The sequence below is a fragment of the Tiliqua scincoides genome, chromosome 5 (assembly GCF_035046505.1).
Source record: "Tiliqua scincoides isolate rTilSci1 chromosome 5, rTilSci1.hap2, whole genome shotgun sequence".
NCBI classification, from domain to species: domain Eukaryota; kingdom Metazoa; phylum Chordata; class Lepidosauria; order Squamata; family Scincidae; genus Tiliqua; species Tiliqua scincoides.
In genome coordinates, this window is record NC_089825.1 from 2418746 (window position 1) to 2432439 (window position 13694).

Consider the following 13694-nt stretch of genomic DNA (forward strand, 5'->3'; position numbering starts at 1 on the left):
AGCTACACCACTGCACACAACAGAGCGGATGCCGAAATCCCTGGGACAGCAGGCTTGTCTTCTATTCATGCAACAAATCTGCTGTGTCAGCTTTTGAGCAAAGTTAGTGTCCGAGGAAGGTTTTTGTGATTTCATATCTTTGTAGCATGATTATCTTAACTGAGTTTTATGCTTTTTAGACCTAACCGCTGTTCCTTTTTCAGGAGGTGTTCAAAGAAAGAATCGGTTACTCCCACTTATATGAAGTTTTGAAGAGCCAGAGTCCACCAACCAGGAGGCTTCTGCAGGAGCTCTTGAACATGGTGAGATCTTAACCCGCATTGACCTGGTGATCATGGTAACTTTGGTCCTCCCAAGGCAGGAGAGGAGAGCTAATGTGTCAGAGTGATTTGGCCCTTCACATCATGGCCTTGGAGATGGAACATATGATTATAAAAATGACAAAATCCAGTTCCTGCAACCTGGATATGAGTTATCAGTTGATCATATCAGAGTGCATTTTCTCAGTTTGTACCTGGCAGCTATCTGGACCTTGGGAGGAGGAGAGGTTAATCAGGAACTTTTGTTGGCATCCTTCAGTCTCGGAAGGCTATGGTATCGCGCTCTGAATGGTGGTTCTGGAACAGAGTGTTCTCTCCAGTGCGCGAAGCCTGGGTAAAGTAGGTATGGAGGATAGACTGTTACCCATGCAGCAAATCCCCCCTCTCCACGTCGCTGAAATGGTCCAGTGGAAAGGGAGAGGCCAATACGGTTGGTTCCAGCAACGTCGCAGGAGTTGCCAGAACGTGACTGTGTTCAGCCGTGAACTGCCTTAGGGACTCCGTCTCCGGATTTTGCCTCAAGGTTGACTCCTGAAGCCTTTTCTATAACTGGATGTAGCCAGGAACTAATTGGCAGAAAATATGCCATCCACAGAAACCTTAGGAGCTCTTCACAGGGGCTTAAGTAATGCTTTTCGGTAGAAAGCTGCCTTTGCCAGCCCGTGTTCTGAGCATTATGACTGTAGGAATGCAAAATGGAATCTTCCTCATTGGTCCCCAGTCAAGAACCTCAGCAACCTGGGTGACCTTGTGGAACATGATAAATTGCCCTCCCAGAAGCTGGTGGGTTTTGTCTGCCTATAAAGCTGGCTGGAGCATCCTAGAACAACCAGCTTCCCTGTCCATACATCTGGAAGTACAGGGGCTGGGGCTATGGGTGAGACTGGCTACAGCTCCAAGAGCATATTTTAGTGGAACAGAGCAAGCATTGGAACTCATCGGTTGCATGGAGTTCCAAGAAAGGGGGGGGGAGAGTGCTGGTGATGTGAGTTCTTTCCCATAATTAGCTCTCTGAGCTTAAGCTAATCAAGAAGAGAGGAGCCCTATTGCTGAGGGATTGTGAAGCACATAGTGACAAGGCTGCAGAATTTTTGATGTAGGCAAGGGGAATGCTGGTGAATTGCTTTCCCTGGAAGTGGAAGATCAGGGAGGTGACAAGGAAGGAAAGGGTTGTAATCATGGGGGACTTCAATTATCTTCATATTGACTGGGTCAATTTGTGTTCTGGTCACAATAAGGAAACCGGATTTCTTGACGTGCTGAATGACTGTGGCTTAGATCAGCTAGTCACGGAGCCCACCAGAGGACAGGTGACTCTGGATTTAATTTTGTGCGGTACGCAGGACCTGGTTAGAGATGTAAACGTTACTGAGCCATTGGGGAACAGTGATCATGCTGCGATCCGTTTTGACGTGCACGTTGGGGGAAGAATACCAGGCAAATCTCTAACAAAAACCCTTGACTTCCGACGGGCGGACTTCCCTCAAATGAGGAGGCTGGTTAGAAGGAGGTTGAAAGGGAGGGTAAAAAGAGTCCAGTCTCTCCAGAATGCATGGAGGCTGCTTAAAACAACAGTAATAGAGGCCCAGCAGAGGTGTATACCGCAAAGAAAGAAGGGTTCCACTAAATCCAGGAGAGTGCCCGCATGGCTAACCAGCCAAGTTAGAGAGGCTGTGAAGGGCAAGGAAGCTTCCTTCCGTAAATGGAAGTCTTGCCCTAATGAAGAGAATAAAAAGGAACATAAACTGTGGCAAAAGAAATGTAAGAAGGTGATAGGGGAGGCCAAGCGAGACTATGAGGAACGCATGGCCAGCAACATTAAGGGGAATAATAAAAGCTTCTTCAAATATGTTAGAAGCAGGAAACCCGCCAGAGAAGCGGTTGGCCCTCTGGATGGTGAGGGAGGGAAAGGGGAGATAAAAGGAGACTTAGAGATGGCAGAGAAATTAAATGAGTTCTTTGCATCTGTCTTCACGGCAGAAGACCTCGGGCAGATACCGCTGCCCGAACGGCCCCTCCTAACCGAGGAGTTAAGTCAGATAGAGGTTAAAAGAGAAGATGTTTCAGACCTCATTGATAAATTAAAGATCAATAAGTCACCGGGCCCTGATGGCATACACCCAAGGGTTATTAAGGAATTGAAGAATGAAGTTGCAGATCTCTTGACTAAGGTATGCAACTTGTCCCTCAAAACGGCCACAGTGCCAGAAGATTGGAGGATAGCAAATGTCACGCCTATTTTTAAAAAGGGAAAGAGGGGGGACCCGGGAAACTATAGGCCGGTCAGCCTAACATCCATACCGGGTAAGATGGTGGAATGCCTCATCAAAGATAGGATCTCAAAACACATAGACGAACAGGCCTTGCTGAGGGAGAGTCAGCATGGCTTCTGTAAGGGTAAGTCTTGCCTCACAAACCTTATAGAATTCTTTGAAAAGGTCAACAGGCATGTGGATGCGGGAGAACCCGTGGACATTATATATCTGGACTTTCAGAAGGCGTTTGACACGGTCCCTCACCAAAGGCTACTGAAAAAACTCCACAGTCAGGGAATTAGAGGACAGGTCCTCTCGTGGATTGAGAACTGGTTGGAGGCCAGGAAGCAGAGAGTGGGTGTCAATGGGCAATTTTCACAATGGAGAGAGGTGAAAAGCGGTGTGCCCCAAGGATCTGTCCTGGGACCGGTGCTTTTCAACCTCTTCATAAATGACCTGGAGACAGGGTTGAGCAGTGAAGTGGCTAAGTTTGCAGACGACACCAAACTTTTCCGAGTGGTAAAGACCAGAAGTGATTGTGAGGAGCTCCAGAAGGATCTCTCCAGACTGGCAGAATGGGCAGCAAAATGGCAGATGCGCTTCAATGTCAGTAAGTGTAAAGTCATGCACATTGGGGCAAAAAATCAAAACTTCACATATAGGCTGATGGGTTCTGAGCTGTCTGTGACAGATCAGGAGAGAGATCTTGGGGTGGTGGTGGACAGGTCGATGAAAGTGTCGACCCAATGTGCGGTGGCAGTGAAGAAGGCCAATTCTATGCTTGGGATCATTAGGAAGGGTATTGAGAACAAAACGGTTAGTATTATAATGCCATTGTACAAATCGATGGTAAGGCCACACCTGGAGTATTGTGTCCAGTTCTGGTCGCCGCATCTCAAAAAAGACATAGTGGAAATGGAAAAGGTGCAAAAGAGAGCGACTAAGATGATTACGGGGCTGAGGCACCTTCCTTATGAGGAAAGGCTACGGCGTTTGGGCCTCTTCAGCCTAGAAAAGAGACGCTTGAGGGGGGACATGATTGAGACATACAAAATTATGCAGGGGATGGACAGAGTGGATAGGGAGATGCTCTTTACACTCTCACATAATACCAGAACCAGGGGACATCCACTAAAATTGAGTGTTGGGCGGGTTAGGACAGACAAAAGAAAATATTTCTTTACTCAGCGCGTGGTCGGTCTGTGGAACTCCTTGCCACAGGATGTGGTGCTGGCGTCTAGCCTAGACGCCTTTAAAAGGGGATTGGACGAGTTTCTGGAGGAAAAATCCATTATGGGGTACAAGCCATGATGTGTATGCGCAACCTCCTGATTTTAGAAATGGGCTATGTCAGATGCAAGGGAGTGCACCAGGATGCAGGTCTCTTGTTATCTGGTGTGCTCCCTGGGGCATTTGGTGGGCCGCTGTGAGATACAGGAAGCTGGACTCGATGGGCCTATGGCCTGATCCAGTGGGGCTGCTCTTATGTTCTTAACTACAATTCCCAGGAAGCCTTGCAGGTCTCTTGTTATCTGGTGTGCTCCTGGGGCATTTGGTGGGCCGCTGTGAGATACAGGAAGCTGGACTAGATGGGCCTATGGCCTGATCCAGTGGGGCTGTTCTTATGGTCTTAACTACAATTCCCAGGAAGCCTTGCAGGTCTCTTGTTATCTGGTGTGCTCCCTGGGGCATTTGGTGGGCCGCTGTGAGATACAGGAAGCTGGACTAGATGGGCCTATGGCCTGATCCAGTGGGGCTGTTCTTATGTTCTTATGTTCTTATGTTCTTAAGATGCCTATGAGAGAATTTCTGCTAAAATGCTTCCTTTGGTTTTTCTGGATTCCCCCTTGGAGACATTTGGCTGCCTTATGGAACAGAGTAAAATTAAGTGAAGGACATAACATGCCATTTTACCCCTATTTTATTGTTCACTTTTAGTGGATGAGGGGGGCACATTAGAGACTGTCATGGGAACTTGTCTCTTTTCTCACCCCTATTTTTTCCAAGACTCAGCCATACTTCCCCCCCCCCCCGACTAGGAGTGCTTGACTCCCTCTTGGTGCATCATATGCCAGATTGGTTAACTGCACAGCTACCCTGTCATAGCACCACCTTATCCCCTTTCATGTCCTAAGAACATGAGAAATGCCTTGCTGGGACAGACGAAGGGTCCATCTAGCCCAACATCCTCTTTTAACAGTGGTCAGCCAGGTGCCTCCAGAAGCCCACAAAAACAGAACAAAGCTCTTTCCCCTTTTACCCCAACATCTGGAATCCAGCAGTTTTCTGCCTCTGAAGATGGAGGTTTCATTCGACCATGATCAACAAGTCTATAAACCGTTGTTGGTCCAATCTTTTTAAAGCCATTTGTCTGGTGGCTGCTGATTCAGTTTCTCATTCAGGTAGTGGAACCTTGAAAGGCTCAACCTTAGCGAGACCAGGAGCTCCTGACTTGTGCACCTAGGTTTTTAGCTAATGTCATGGAGACATTAGCAGGTTTCTGTTTTGGGTGGAGCTCACTTTGTGACCCAAATTCAATGGGTTGCTGACCAAAACATCTCACAGTTCCTTGGTTGTGTTGGATGGATTTATATTGGATGGAGAACCTTCGCTGGAAATATTGAGGATATAGAAGTTCTGGGCCTGGACTTACAGAGGATAAACCCTGGCATAGCAGTACGTTATGGGATAGAGATGGTTATGGTAATCCATTTAGGATATCCCACAATGCAATGTAGTTGGACAATTATGCTTGAAACAGGGTCAAAGTTCAAGAAAGGGCCAGCCCTGCTGATATTTTACCCCATTTTTGCCTGAGGGGTGTGAGTGTGCTTCCGATATTTAACTGGGAGTTGATTAAAACATGACCCATGAGCTTGTTTTTTTATTTGTTAGGCAGTTGAAGGTGACCACAGCTCCTTTCCTACGCGTCGGATTCACAATGAACAGCCGCTTTTGATTCTGATCATGTGGATTCCAGAGCTGAAGTCCCGGGACCTCCAGGTTTTCCTTTCTGACTGGCTAAAGAAAATATGTGACTCATCCCTTCAGAGTCGAACTACATGTGTGAAGGCAGGGATGGTCAGCTGCCTCTTGGATGCCCTGCGCACCGCCGAGCACGAACTGGATGCGAAATGTGCTGAGAACCTCATCTACCTGTTGCAGGTCCTGGGCAGCCTCTCTGTCTTGCCGAGCGAACTTAAGCAGCTCATCAAGTTGCTCCGGACTGACCAGGGGAAGGGAGCCCATCCGTACACCAACCAGGTTATCCGGGCTCTCTCAGGGATGGCCCGGAAGGGTGGGCCAGAGCGGGCTCTGCAATACTTTGATCTCACCCCAAGCATGGCTGGGATTATGGTGCCTACCATTCAGAAATGGCCGGGAAGTGGATTTTCCTTCCATGCCTGGGTGTGCCTCGTTGAAGAGACAAAGGAGTCCTTAGAGGAGGTGGCCAGGATGAAAAGGAAGCAGCTGTACAGGTATGGGGAAAACTGGAGAGGAATGGATGTATGCTGTTGGGACCCCCAGGATTTTGGGACCCCAGAGCAAACAGGTGCTCACCCTCTAAACTGTGTTTAATAGTTTTTGTTTTATGACAGTTTTTATAAGTATAAAACCCCAGTTTTTATTTCATAGGTATAAAACCCAAGTATAAAATTTTTTTATAAGTATAAAACCCAAATATGTCTACAGTCATCCTCCCATATCCACAGACCCGATATCCATGGATTCTCTTATCCATGGTTCCCTCTCAGCGCAGTGTATTGTTCTTTATATAGGGTCCCCCATATCTGTGGTTTCCGTATCTGCAGGAGGGGCTTGAACAGAACCCCTGTGCATACAGGGGGACACCTGTATGTATTATAACTTGTCTCACGATGTAGAAAAGAAATATTTCATGGTGTTCTATAATCCTGGAAAAACCTGAATATAGTCATTTGTGTTTAAGTAATTTTCTCAGTCATTCAAAACACCAGTCACAGCATTTGCAAATTAGTACTGGGAATTGTACAATCATCTAAACTGCATCATTCTTTAGTCGAAGATGTGCCTGGATTCTTACAGTTGTCTGGTAACCTCATTCAAATGCTTGCTGACAAATTACTAACCAGATCCTTATTGTTTTAGACCCAGATCTGTAAAGTGCTCTGTCATCTGTTTCCCCCACACAACCAAGTTTTTTCCTTACTACTTGTGCGCTGTTAATGGGCTCTTCATCTTGCACTCCCCCTTGTGACAGTCTTTGGAATATTCCTGCATCTTTTCTTTTCAGTTCTTCCATCTCACTCTTGATTGCCCCCTCCCCAAAGCCAGCAGGTTTTTTTAATCCCTAATTTAAAATCCCCAAGGTGTTGTGATAGGCACGCTCCAAGACCAATCCCCGCCTAGGACAGCTGCATCAGTATTGCCCCATGCTTTTCTCCCAGGCAGTGCTTAGTTGATCAAGGGTGTGCATTACACCCTGCCTTCTTTGTCTCTATATTTTGAATAGACATTTGAATACAGGTATACTGTGTTCATGGTCCAATTGCTTCTCAAGCATTGACGGCTCTTGTACTTGCCTGATTTTTCCCCAAAACAATAAAGTGTATTTTCAGGGGAAGAAAAGGTGGGGAGGAGTGCTGTGCCATCAACCATCAAAGGTTCTGAAGAAAGGCTTCTGGCTGTCCATTTTTCCTCTCAAACCCCAGCATGACAACATAATTGCTCATGCAACCTGAGAGGAGCTAGGCATCAGCTTGCGGTTGGGCTTCTTTGGCCTGCTCTGGGAGGGAGGAGCCTTGCCTTCCAAGCTGTAGCCAGCTCAGTTCTCTGAAGTTCTGTCTTTCATTGCACCCTGATCAGCTTCTTCACAGCCAGCGGGACAGGCTTTGAGGCCTTCTTCACAACTGATGGGATGCTAGTGGTGGCTGTCTGCACCAAAAAGGAGTACATGACAGTGGCCCTGCCGGAGTTCCCGTTCAGTGATGCAGCCTGGGTGAGTTAAACGCTGGACCAAACCAGATTGTACGTTCTTGCGCATTTGAGTTCCAGATTTCAGACGGCTTCCCTGGAGCCTCGCATCCTGCTGAAACAAAACCGAAGAGCCTGGAACTGCATCTGTGCCACTTTTACTTTTTTCTCTCCCTCTCCTTTCCCTCTTTTGAAATTTTTATTGTAAGCTCCTTGGGCGCAGGGATGTCTCTGTAAAGCACTATGTACACTATTGGTGCTGTGTAATAATTCAAAAATACAAAATGAGTAGAGAGACTTATTGGAATAAATACTTTGTGGATTTTGCAAGCATTTCGTAGCTGCCCAGTTGCATAGAGGTGACGCACTCCATGGATAGCCTAGAAATGCTTCCTTTTTCATCTTCTTATTGTAGCATTGCATCGATATCCTCCACATCACTGGCCGCCGACCCTTTGGCCAAAACCTTGTGAACATCTACGTGGATGGGCAGCTCCGGAAAGTGGCTCAACTGCGCTTTCCCTCCCTTGGTGAGGTAATGACTTCCCTGGGCAAGGGCTGTAACTTGGTGGTAGAGCCCCTCTTTGCACACAGAAAGGCTCAGGTTCAGTCCCTGCCTGAAATTCTGGAGTGCTGCTGCCAGTCGATGTCGCCAATACTGGGCGTGATGGACCAGTGGTCCGACGGCATTTCAGAGAGCTTCCTCTGTTCGTGCAGTGCCATAAATGCTGCGGTGACAGAGGAGAATGTTAAGACTCTCCCCTCTTCCCTGCCCAAGTCTGTGAAAACATTGTCCTTGATAGTGGTGTAGGAGCTGGACTGTTGCATTTGCTATGAGCCAAGAGAAGCTAGAACATGGAAACTTCTCTATTCTACCCTTCCCTTTAGCAAAAGAAATAATAATTTGTGTGTATTTTGAAGCCTTCACAGCAGTTTACAAAATCAGTAATTTTGTACAAAATCTTAGATCATAAAAGCAAGTGGAAGCACACAGACCACAAAATGTAATCAAGCTAAGGGTTAAAATCAATTAATTTCCAGCTGCATTTATGAAACAAACTGTTAGCCTGATATCTCATGCCTTAATACACTAGTCAGTGGTTCCCAAAATGTGAGCCAGGACCCACTGGTGGGCCATGACCTGATTTTTTGTGGGTCGCCAAAGGATGATAGAAAGATCTCTAATTGCCTCAAGCCTTGTGGCTGTTCAGAAACCAGATACTGTAGCTGCTACTTATCGTGTAAATTACCCTTTGCAGGGTATTTAGCAGCTACAAACTAAGCTGAGAACTGCTCAGCTCCAGCAGTTTGCAAGCATGTGTAAATGTAGGGAGATAAGTTCTCTTGTCTGGTTATTATTACTTATAAATAAATCTTATAATGCTAAGTGGGTCCTGATAGAGTGTCATTTTTAAAAGTAGGTCCCAGTGCTAAAAAGTTTGGGAACCACTGCACTAGCTACTACGGGATTAGCACTGTGGAAAAATATTCCGTAGTTGTGGGTGGGGGATAACTGAGCCACCCCTCTTCTGAATGGCTGCCCAGTGCTCCTTTGGCATGGCACTAGGAGAAGGGCACATCTTGATGCTTGTGAACCTTCATGTATTGCTTCAAGATTTAAGCCCTCCTTTCCCTTTTTTTCTTCCAGTCCTTCACTTCTTGCTGCATTGGCTCCGCCGGCCACCGGACGACCACCACTTCCACCATCTACCCCTCTCCGTCTCACTCGCCAGATCTGGGCTTCCCTTCTCACCCCTCACTGAGCCGCTCCCAGTCCTTCCCAGCCTCTCTGGCACCTCATGCTTGGACACCCATCCCCTCCCAGCCCCCCAGGGAAGGCCTGGTTTCCACGATAGTTGCAGGAAGTCAAGACACCGAGTGGGGGACACCCACATCTCTAGAGGGACACCTGGGATCAGTCGCCATCTTTTATGAAGCACTCCAACAAACGCAAGTGAAGGCGCTCTTCTCATTAGGTATATGTCTAGCAAAGAGAATGCATTCCTGGGGGCGGGGGGAGGGGAGAATGGGAATCCATCCTGTCCAAACTTGCCTTTTGAAATGCCAGGCTGGAGAAATGGACCTATAAGTGGGTATTAAGTCTCTCTGATCCATTTATCTTTCAATGTGTGCCACAGCCCTTTGTTCTAGTATTGACAAATACAGATATGTTCTGAAAAAAGCACACACAGGGAAGAAATGAGAGGAGATGCCATCCATGTGAAACAAAAGAACCGTATGCAGAGCTTCAGACCATTCCTGACTCCCCTTTCCTCCAAAAACTGGAACCCGCTTCATATATAGAAGCAGCAGCGCCTCGCTGATGAGGTGCCACCAGTTGACCTCTGCGTCCAGATTGCAGCTTTTGCCTGCTGCACTGACTGTAGAGGCAGCCTGTTCCACATGGCTACTTGGCATGTGTTGGACCAGGAGAAAGCTCTTGAGAACCCATTTCACTGTACCCCCCCCCGTACATTACATGTGCAAGATTCTTATTTGGGTCTGTATTGGAGGTGCTGTTTTTCCAGCACTGAAAGCAGAGTCCTTCATGCCAGTGGGTGCGCGTGAGTCGCTCACCACGGGTCAGTGGGCACCATTTGCAGGCTTCTCTTGCACCCATTTAATTATGTGATGGTGCTCTGACTCAGGGCAAGTTTAGTTCTTCTGTACGTTTTGTAAATGAAGTGTGGTTATGTCGTGCAGAATCTTGGTTCTTGTAAGGCATCCTTTGAGGCTCTTCCATTTTTCATCCCTCCTGCAGGACCAAATGTTACATCACCCTTTAAGCCAGAAGGGGATTTTCTGGAGCTCAGTAGCAAACTGCTCTTGTATTACACGCCACAGGTAAGGCCGGAAACGCTCTCTTCCTGATCCCACTCTACCACCACCACCACCCCATGAAAGTTATTAATGCAGCTATATTGTCTGCTATTGCCAGGCACGTGCAACCACTGAAGATGAAAAGGACCGTTTATCCTGCCTCCAATATATTGAAACTTAAATCACGTACAACAGTCCTGACAAAATGCTGAAGTTGCATTTTCACAGTGTCATTGAGTGACCTACAAATATTCAAGCTCTTCTGTCCCCTTTTAAGGGTAGCAATTGTATTAAAGTTTTCATGAACTGAAGCATACTTTAGCATATGCATGATATTATCCTTAATGGCCTGCCTTTAAGTTACAGCCTATATAACACCTGTTCAGTCATATTGGGCAGTTCTTTACGGGGGTGGGGGGAGGGAGCCAGAACCATTCTAAGCACTCAGGCAGAAGATTTATTCTTGTTTACATCAATGATTTCAGGATATGTGCGAAATCTCCAGGATGGCATCGGAGCTGGTACTAAAAGTCTCTCACCTGTTTGGATTTCTAGGCCTATAAACCCAAAGGCTGCCTGGACCTGTCTCCAAACCACTTCTTTGATGGAAGGCTGACTGGACACAAAGTGGTGAACTGGGATGTCAAGGTACAGGAATTGTGTGTCTGTGGGATATAAAGGTAGTGCAGAGACCTGAAAAAATACAGAGCAATCCATTGAATCCTAGTACTGTCAGTCAGTACTACATAATGCACTCGGCTGCCTGATTTCAAGATGCCAGAGGCTTGAATAAATGGGGCCTAATTCAGGCCATGCTATATTACTGCCCCAGTATTTTGCCGTGGAATATGTGAGGCAGTAGTAAAGAAGAGTAGCATGCTCTTGCATTCTAGTAATCCGTCGGTCCAGACAAATCTGGAGCTGCAGAGCAAGGCAGTCCAGATCAAAGAGCATGGCTTCCAACCCTATTATGTTTCTTGTTAGAAATCATGGACTGCTCAGTGAAATTTGGAGCTTCTTTAGGAAGCTCATTCACCATTTCCCTTAGGAATCTGTTTGCAGGACACTTGGAGGTCTTTTGCAATTTAAAAAGGGTGAACAGTTATGGTTTTCTGTGAGCCACATGATGACTTTGTGCTTCCTGTAGGATGTGGTGAACTGTGTTGGTGGGATGGGAGTGCTGCTCCCCCTACTGGATCAGCTGGCATCTCAGAGGAAAGAGCCTGAAGACAACCAGGAAACACATGACTTGGTTGGCCCAGAACTGACGTCTTCGCAGAATGCCCAGGGCCTGCTCATCCCACTGGGGAAGTCCTCAGGTGATCAGGGCAGGGTTGGGTAGTATGGGCAGTGTATTGTAAGAACTTAAGAACAGCCCCACTGGATCAGGCCATAGGCCCATCTAGTCCAGCTTCCTGTATCTCACAGCGGCCCACCAAATGCCCAGGGAGCACACCAGATAACAAGAGACCTGCAAGGCCTCCTGGGAATTGTAGTTAAGAACAGAAGAACAGCCCCACTGGATCAGGCCACAGGCCCATCTAGTCCAGCTTCCTGTATCTCACAGCGGCCCGCCAAATGCCCCAGGGAGCACACCAGATAACAAGAGACCTCATCCTGGTGCCTTCCCTTGCATCTGGCATTCTGACATAGCCCATTTCTAAAATCAGGAAGTTGCACATACACATTATGGCTTGTAACCCATAATGGATTTTTCCTCCAGAAACTTGTCCAATCCCCTTTTAAAGGTGTCCAGGCCAGATGCTGTCACCACATCCTGTGGCAAGGAGTTCCACAGACCAACCACACACTGAATAAAAAAATATTTTCTTTTGTCTGTTCTAACTCTCCCAACACTCAATTTGAGTGGATGTCCCCTGGTTCTGGTGTTATGTGAGAGTGTAAAGAGCATCTCTCTATCCACTCTGTCCATCCCCTGCATAATTTTGTATGTCTCAATCATGTCCCCCCTCAGGCATCTCTTTTCTAGGCTCAAGAGGCCCAAACGCCGTAGCCTTTCCTCATAAGGAAGGTGCCCCAGCCCAGCAATCATCTTAGTCACTCTCTTTTGCACCTTTTCCATTTCCACTATGTCTTTTTTGAGATGCGGCGACTAGAACTGGACACAGTACTCCAGGTGTGGCCTTACCATTGATTTGTACAACGGCATTATAATATTAGCCACTGTAGAATTAGCAATTGTAGAATTGCACTCTAAAAGAAACCAAAACAATTTCACAATTGTGTGTCTGTAACTGGAGTTCACTATTACATGGGTGATGTTTCTTCTGGAGCCAATATTTTTCTCTGAGCCTCTAGGTCTCTTTAACTTAAGTGATTCCCTCCTTTTCCTATGGGCAGACAATGCCTTTTTGGAGCTGACCTAGTTGTCTTGCTTACATTCCTAGAAGGCAGACTGGAGAGAAACGGGGTGGCTGCCTTTCTGCTGCTAGTGAAGAACTTTATCCGAGGTCATCCTGTCAATCAGGAGAGCCTGGTGCAGTGCCATGGGCCAGCGATCATTGGAGCCCTGCTCCAGAAGGTAAGAACTTCAAGGCTCATGCCAGAAAAGGCCAGGTGTTCAAGGACCTAGGGCAGGGATCAGCAACCTATGGCCCTTGGGTCAGATCTGACCCACCAGCCAAAGTCTGACCTACACAGAGTTCAGCTTGGGAGATGAAGCCTCCCACCCAAGTCATGTGCTGGACAGGGAATAACAGAGCTGCCCTCTGGGTGTGTGGAGTGCTGCTGTGCTTCCGGCAACCCAGAAGTTCAGCAGTGGCATGATGACATCACTGCTGAATGTCTAGCCCAGCCATTTTCAGCCACTGTGCCTTGGCACACTGGTGTGCCGCAAGTGGTCCACAGGTGTGCCACAGGAATTTGGGGGAAAGTCATTTTTTAATAAGGCCAATGGGAGATGTGAGCCCCCTCTGGCAGCATGGTGTGCCTTGTCAATTGTCAAACACCTGGTGGTCTGCCTTGACCATTTTAGTGCCTTGTCCGTGTGCCATGAGATGAAAAAGGTTGAAAATCACTGGTGTAGCCCCTTTAAAGGTTGCTGAACCCTGACCTTGGTAAGGATGGGTTGTGAGTGAGAAGTGTCAAACTTCTCTGGGTAAAGCTGTGCACAGTCTTATCCCACCATGCCTGCCATAAGAGCAGTTTCACTGTTCAGCCACCATTATTATAGAGCCATGAAATAGGCAAGTCTCCTTTCCAGCTTAAAAAAAACTACTCAAACAAGACACATGGTGCGACTAATACTCAGTCCTTTGTAAGCACTCCGCTTCCAAGAGCACTCCTATGATGCTGCCCACCCAAATTGGCTGGTCAGTTCCCAAGT

General features: G+C 47.2%; 1 protein-coding gene across 1 annotated transcript in view; it reads left to right on the forward strand.

Annotated features, from left to right (window-relative positions):
- NBEAL2 (neurobeachin like 2) overlaps positions 1-13694 on the forward strand; it is a 158704-nt gene that overhangs the window by 105161 nt on the left and 39849 nt on the right. The window contains exons 12-20 of the mRNA XM_066631445.1: positions 204-302; positions 5471-6054; positions 7421-7553; positions 7944-8063; positions 9177-9504; positions 10290-10372; positions 10904-10996; positions 11496-11667; positions 12757-12890. Of these exons, the coding sequence (XP_066487542.1) occupies positions 204-302; positions 5471-6054; positions 7421-7553; positions 7944-8063; positions 9177-9504; positions 10290-10372; positions 10904-10996; positions 11496-11667; positions 12757-12890 (1746 nt within the window). The remainder of the gene's footprint in view (positions 1-203; positions 303-5470; positions 6055-7420; positions 7554-7943; positions 8064-9176; positions 9505-10289; positions 10373-10903; positions 10997-11495; positions 11668-12756; positions 12891-13694) is intronic.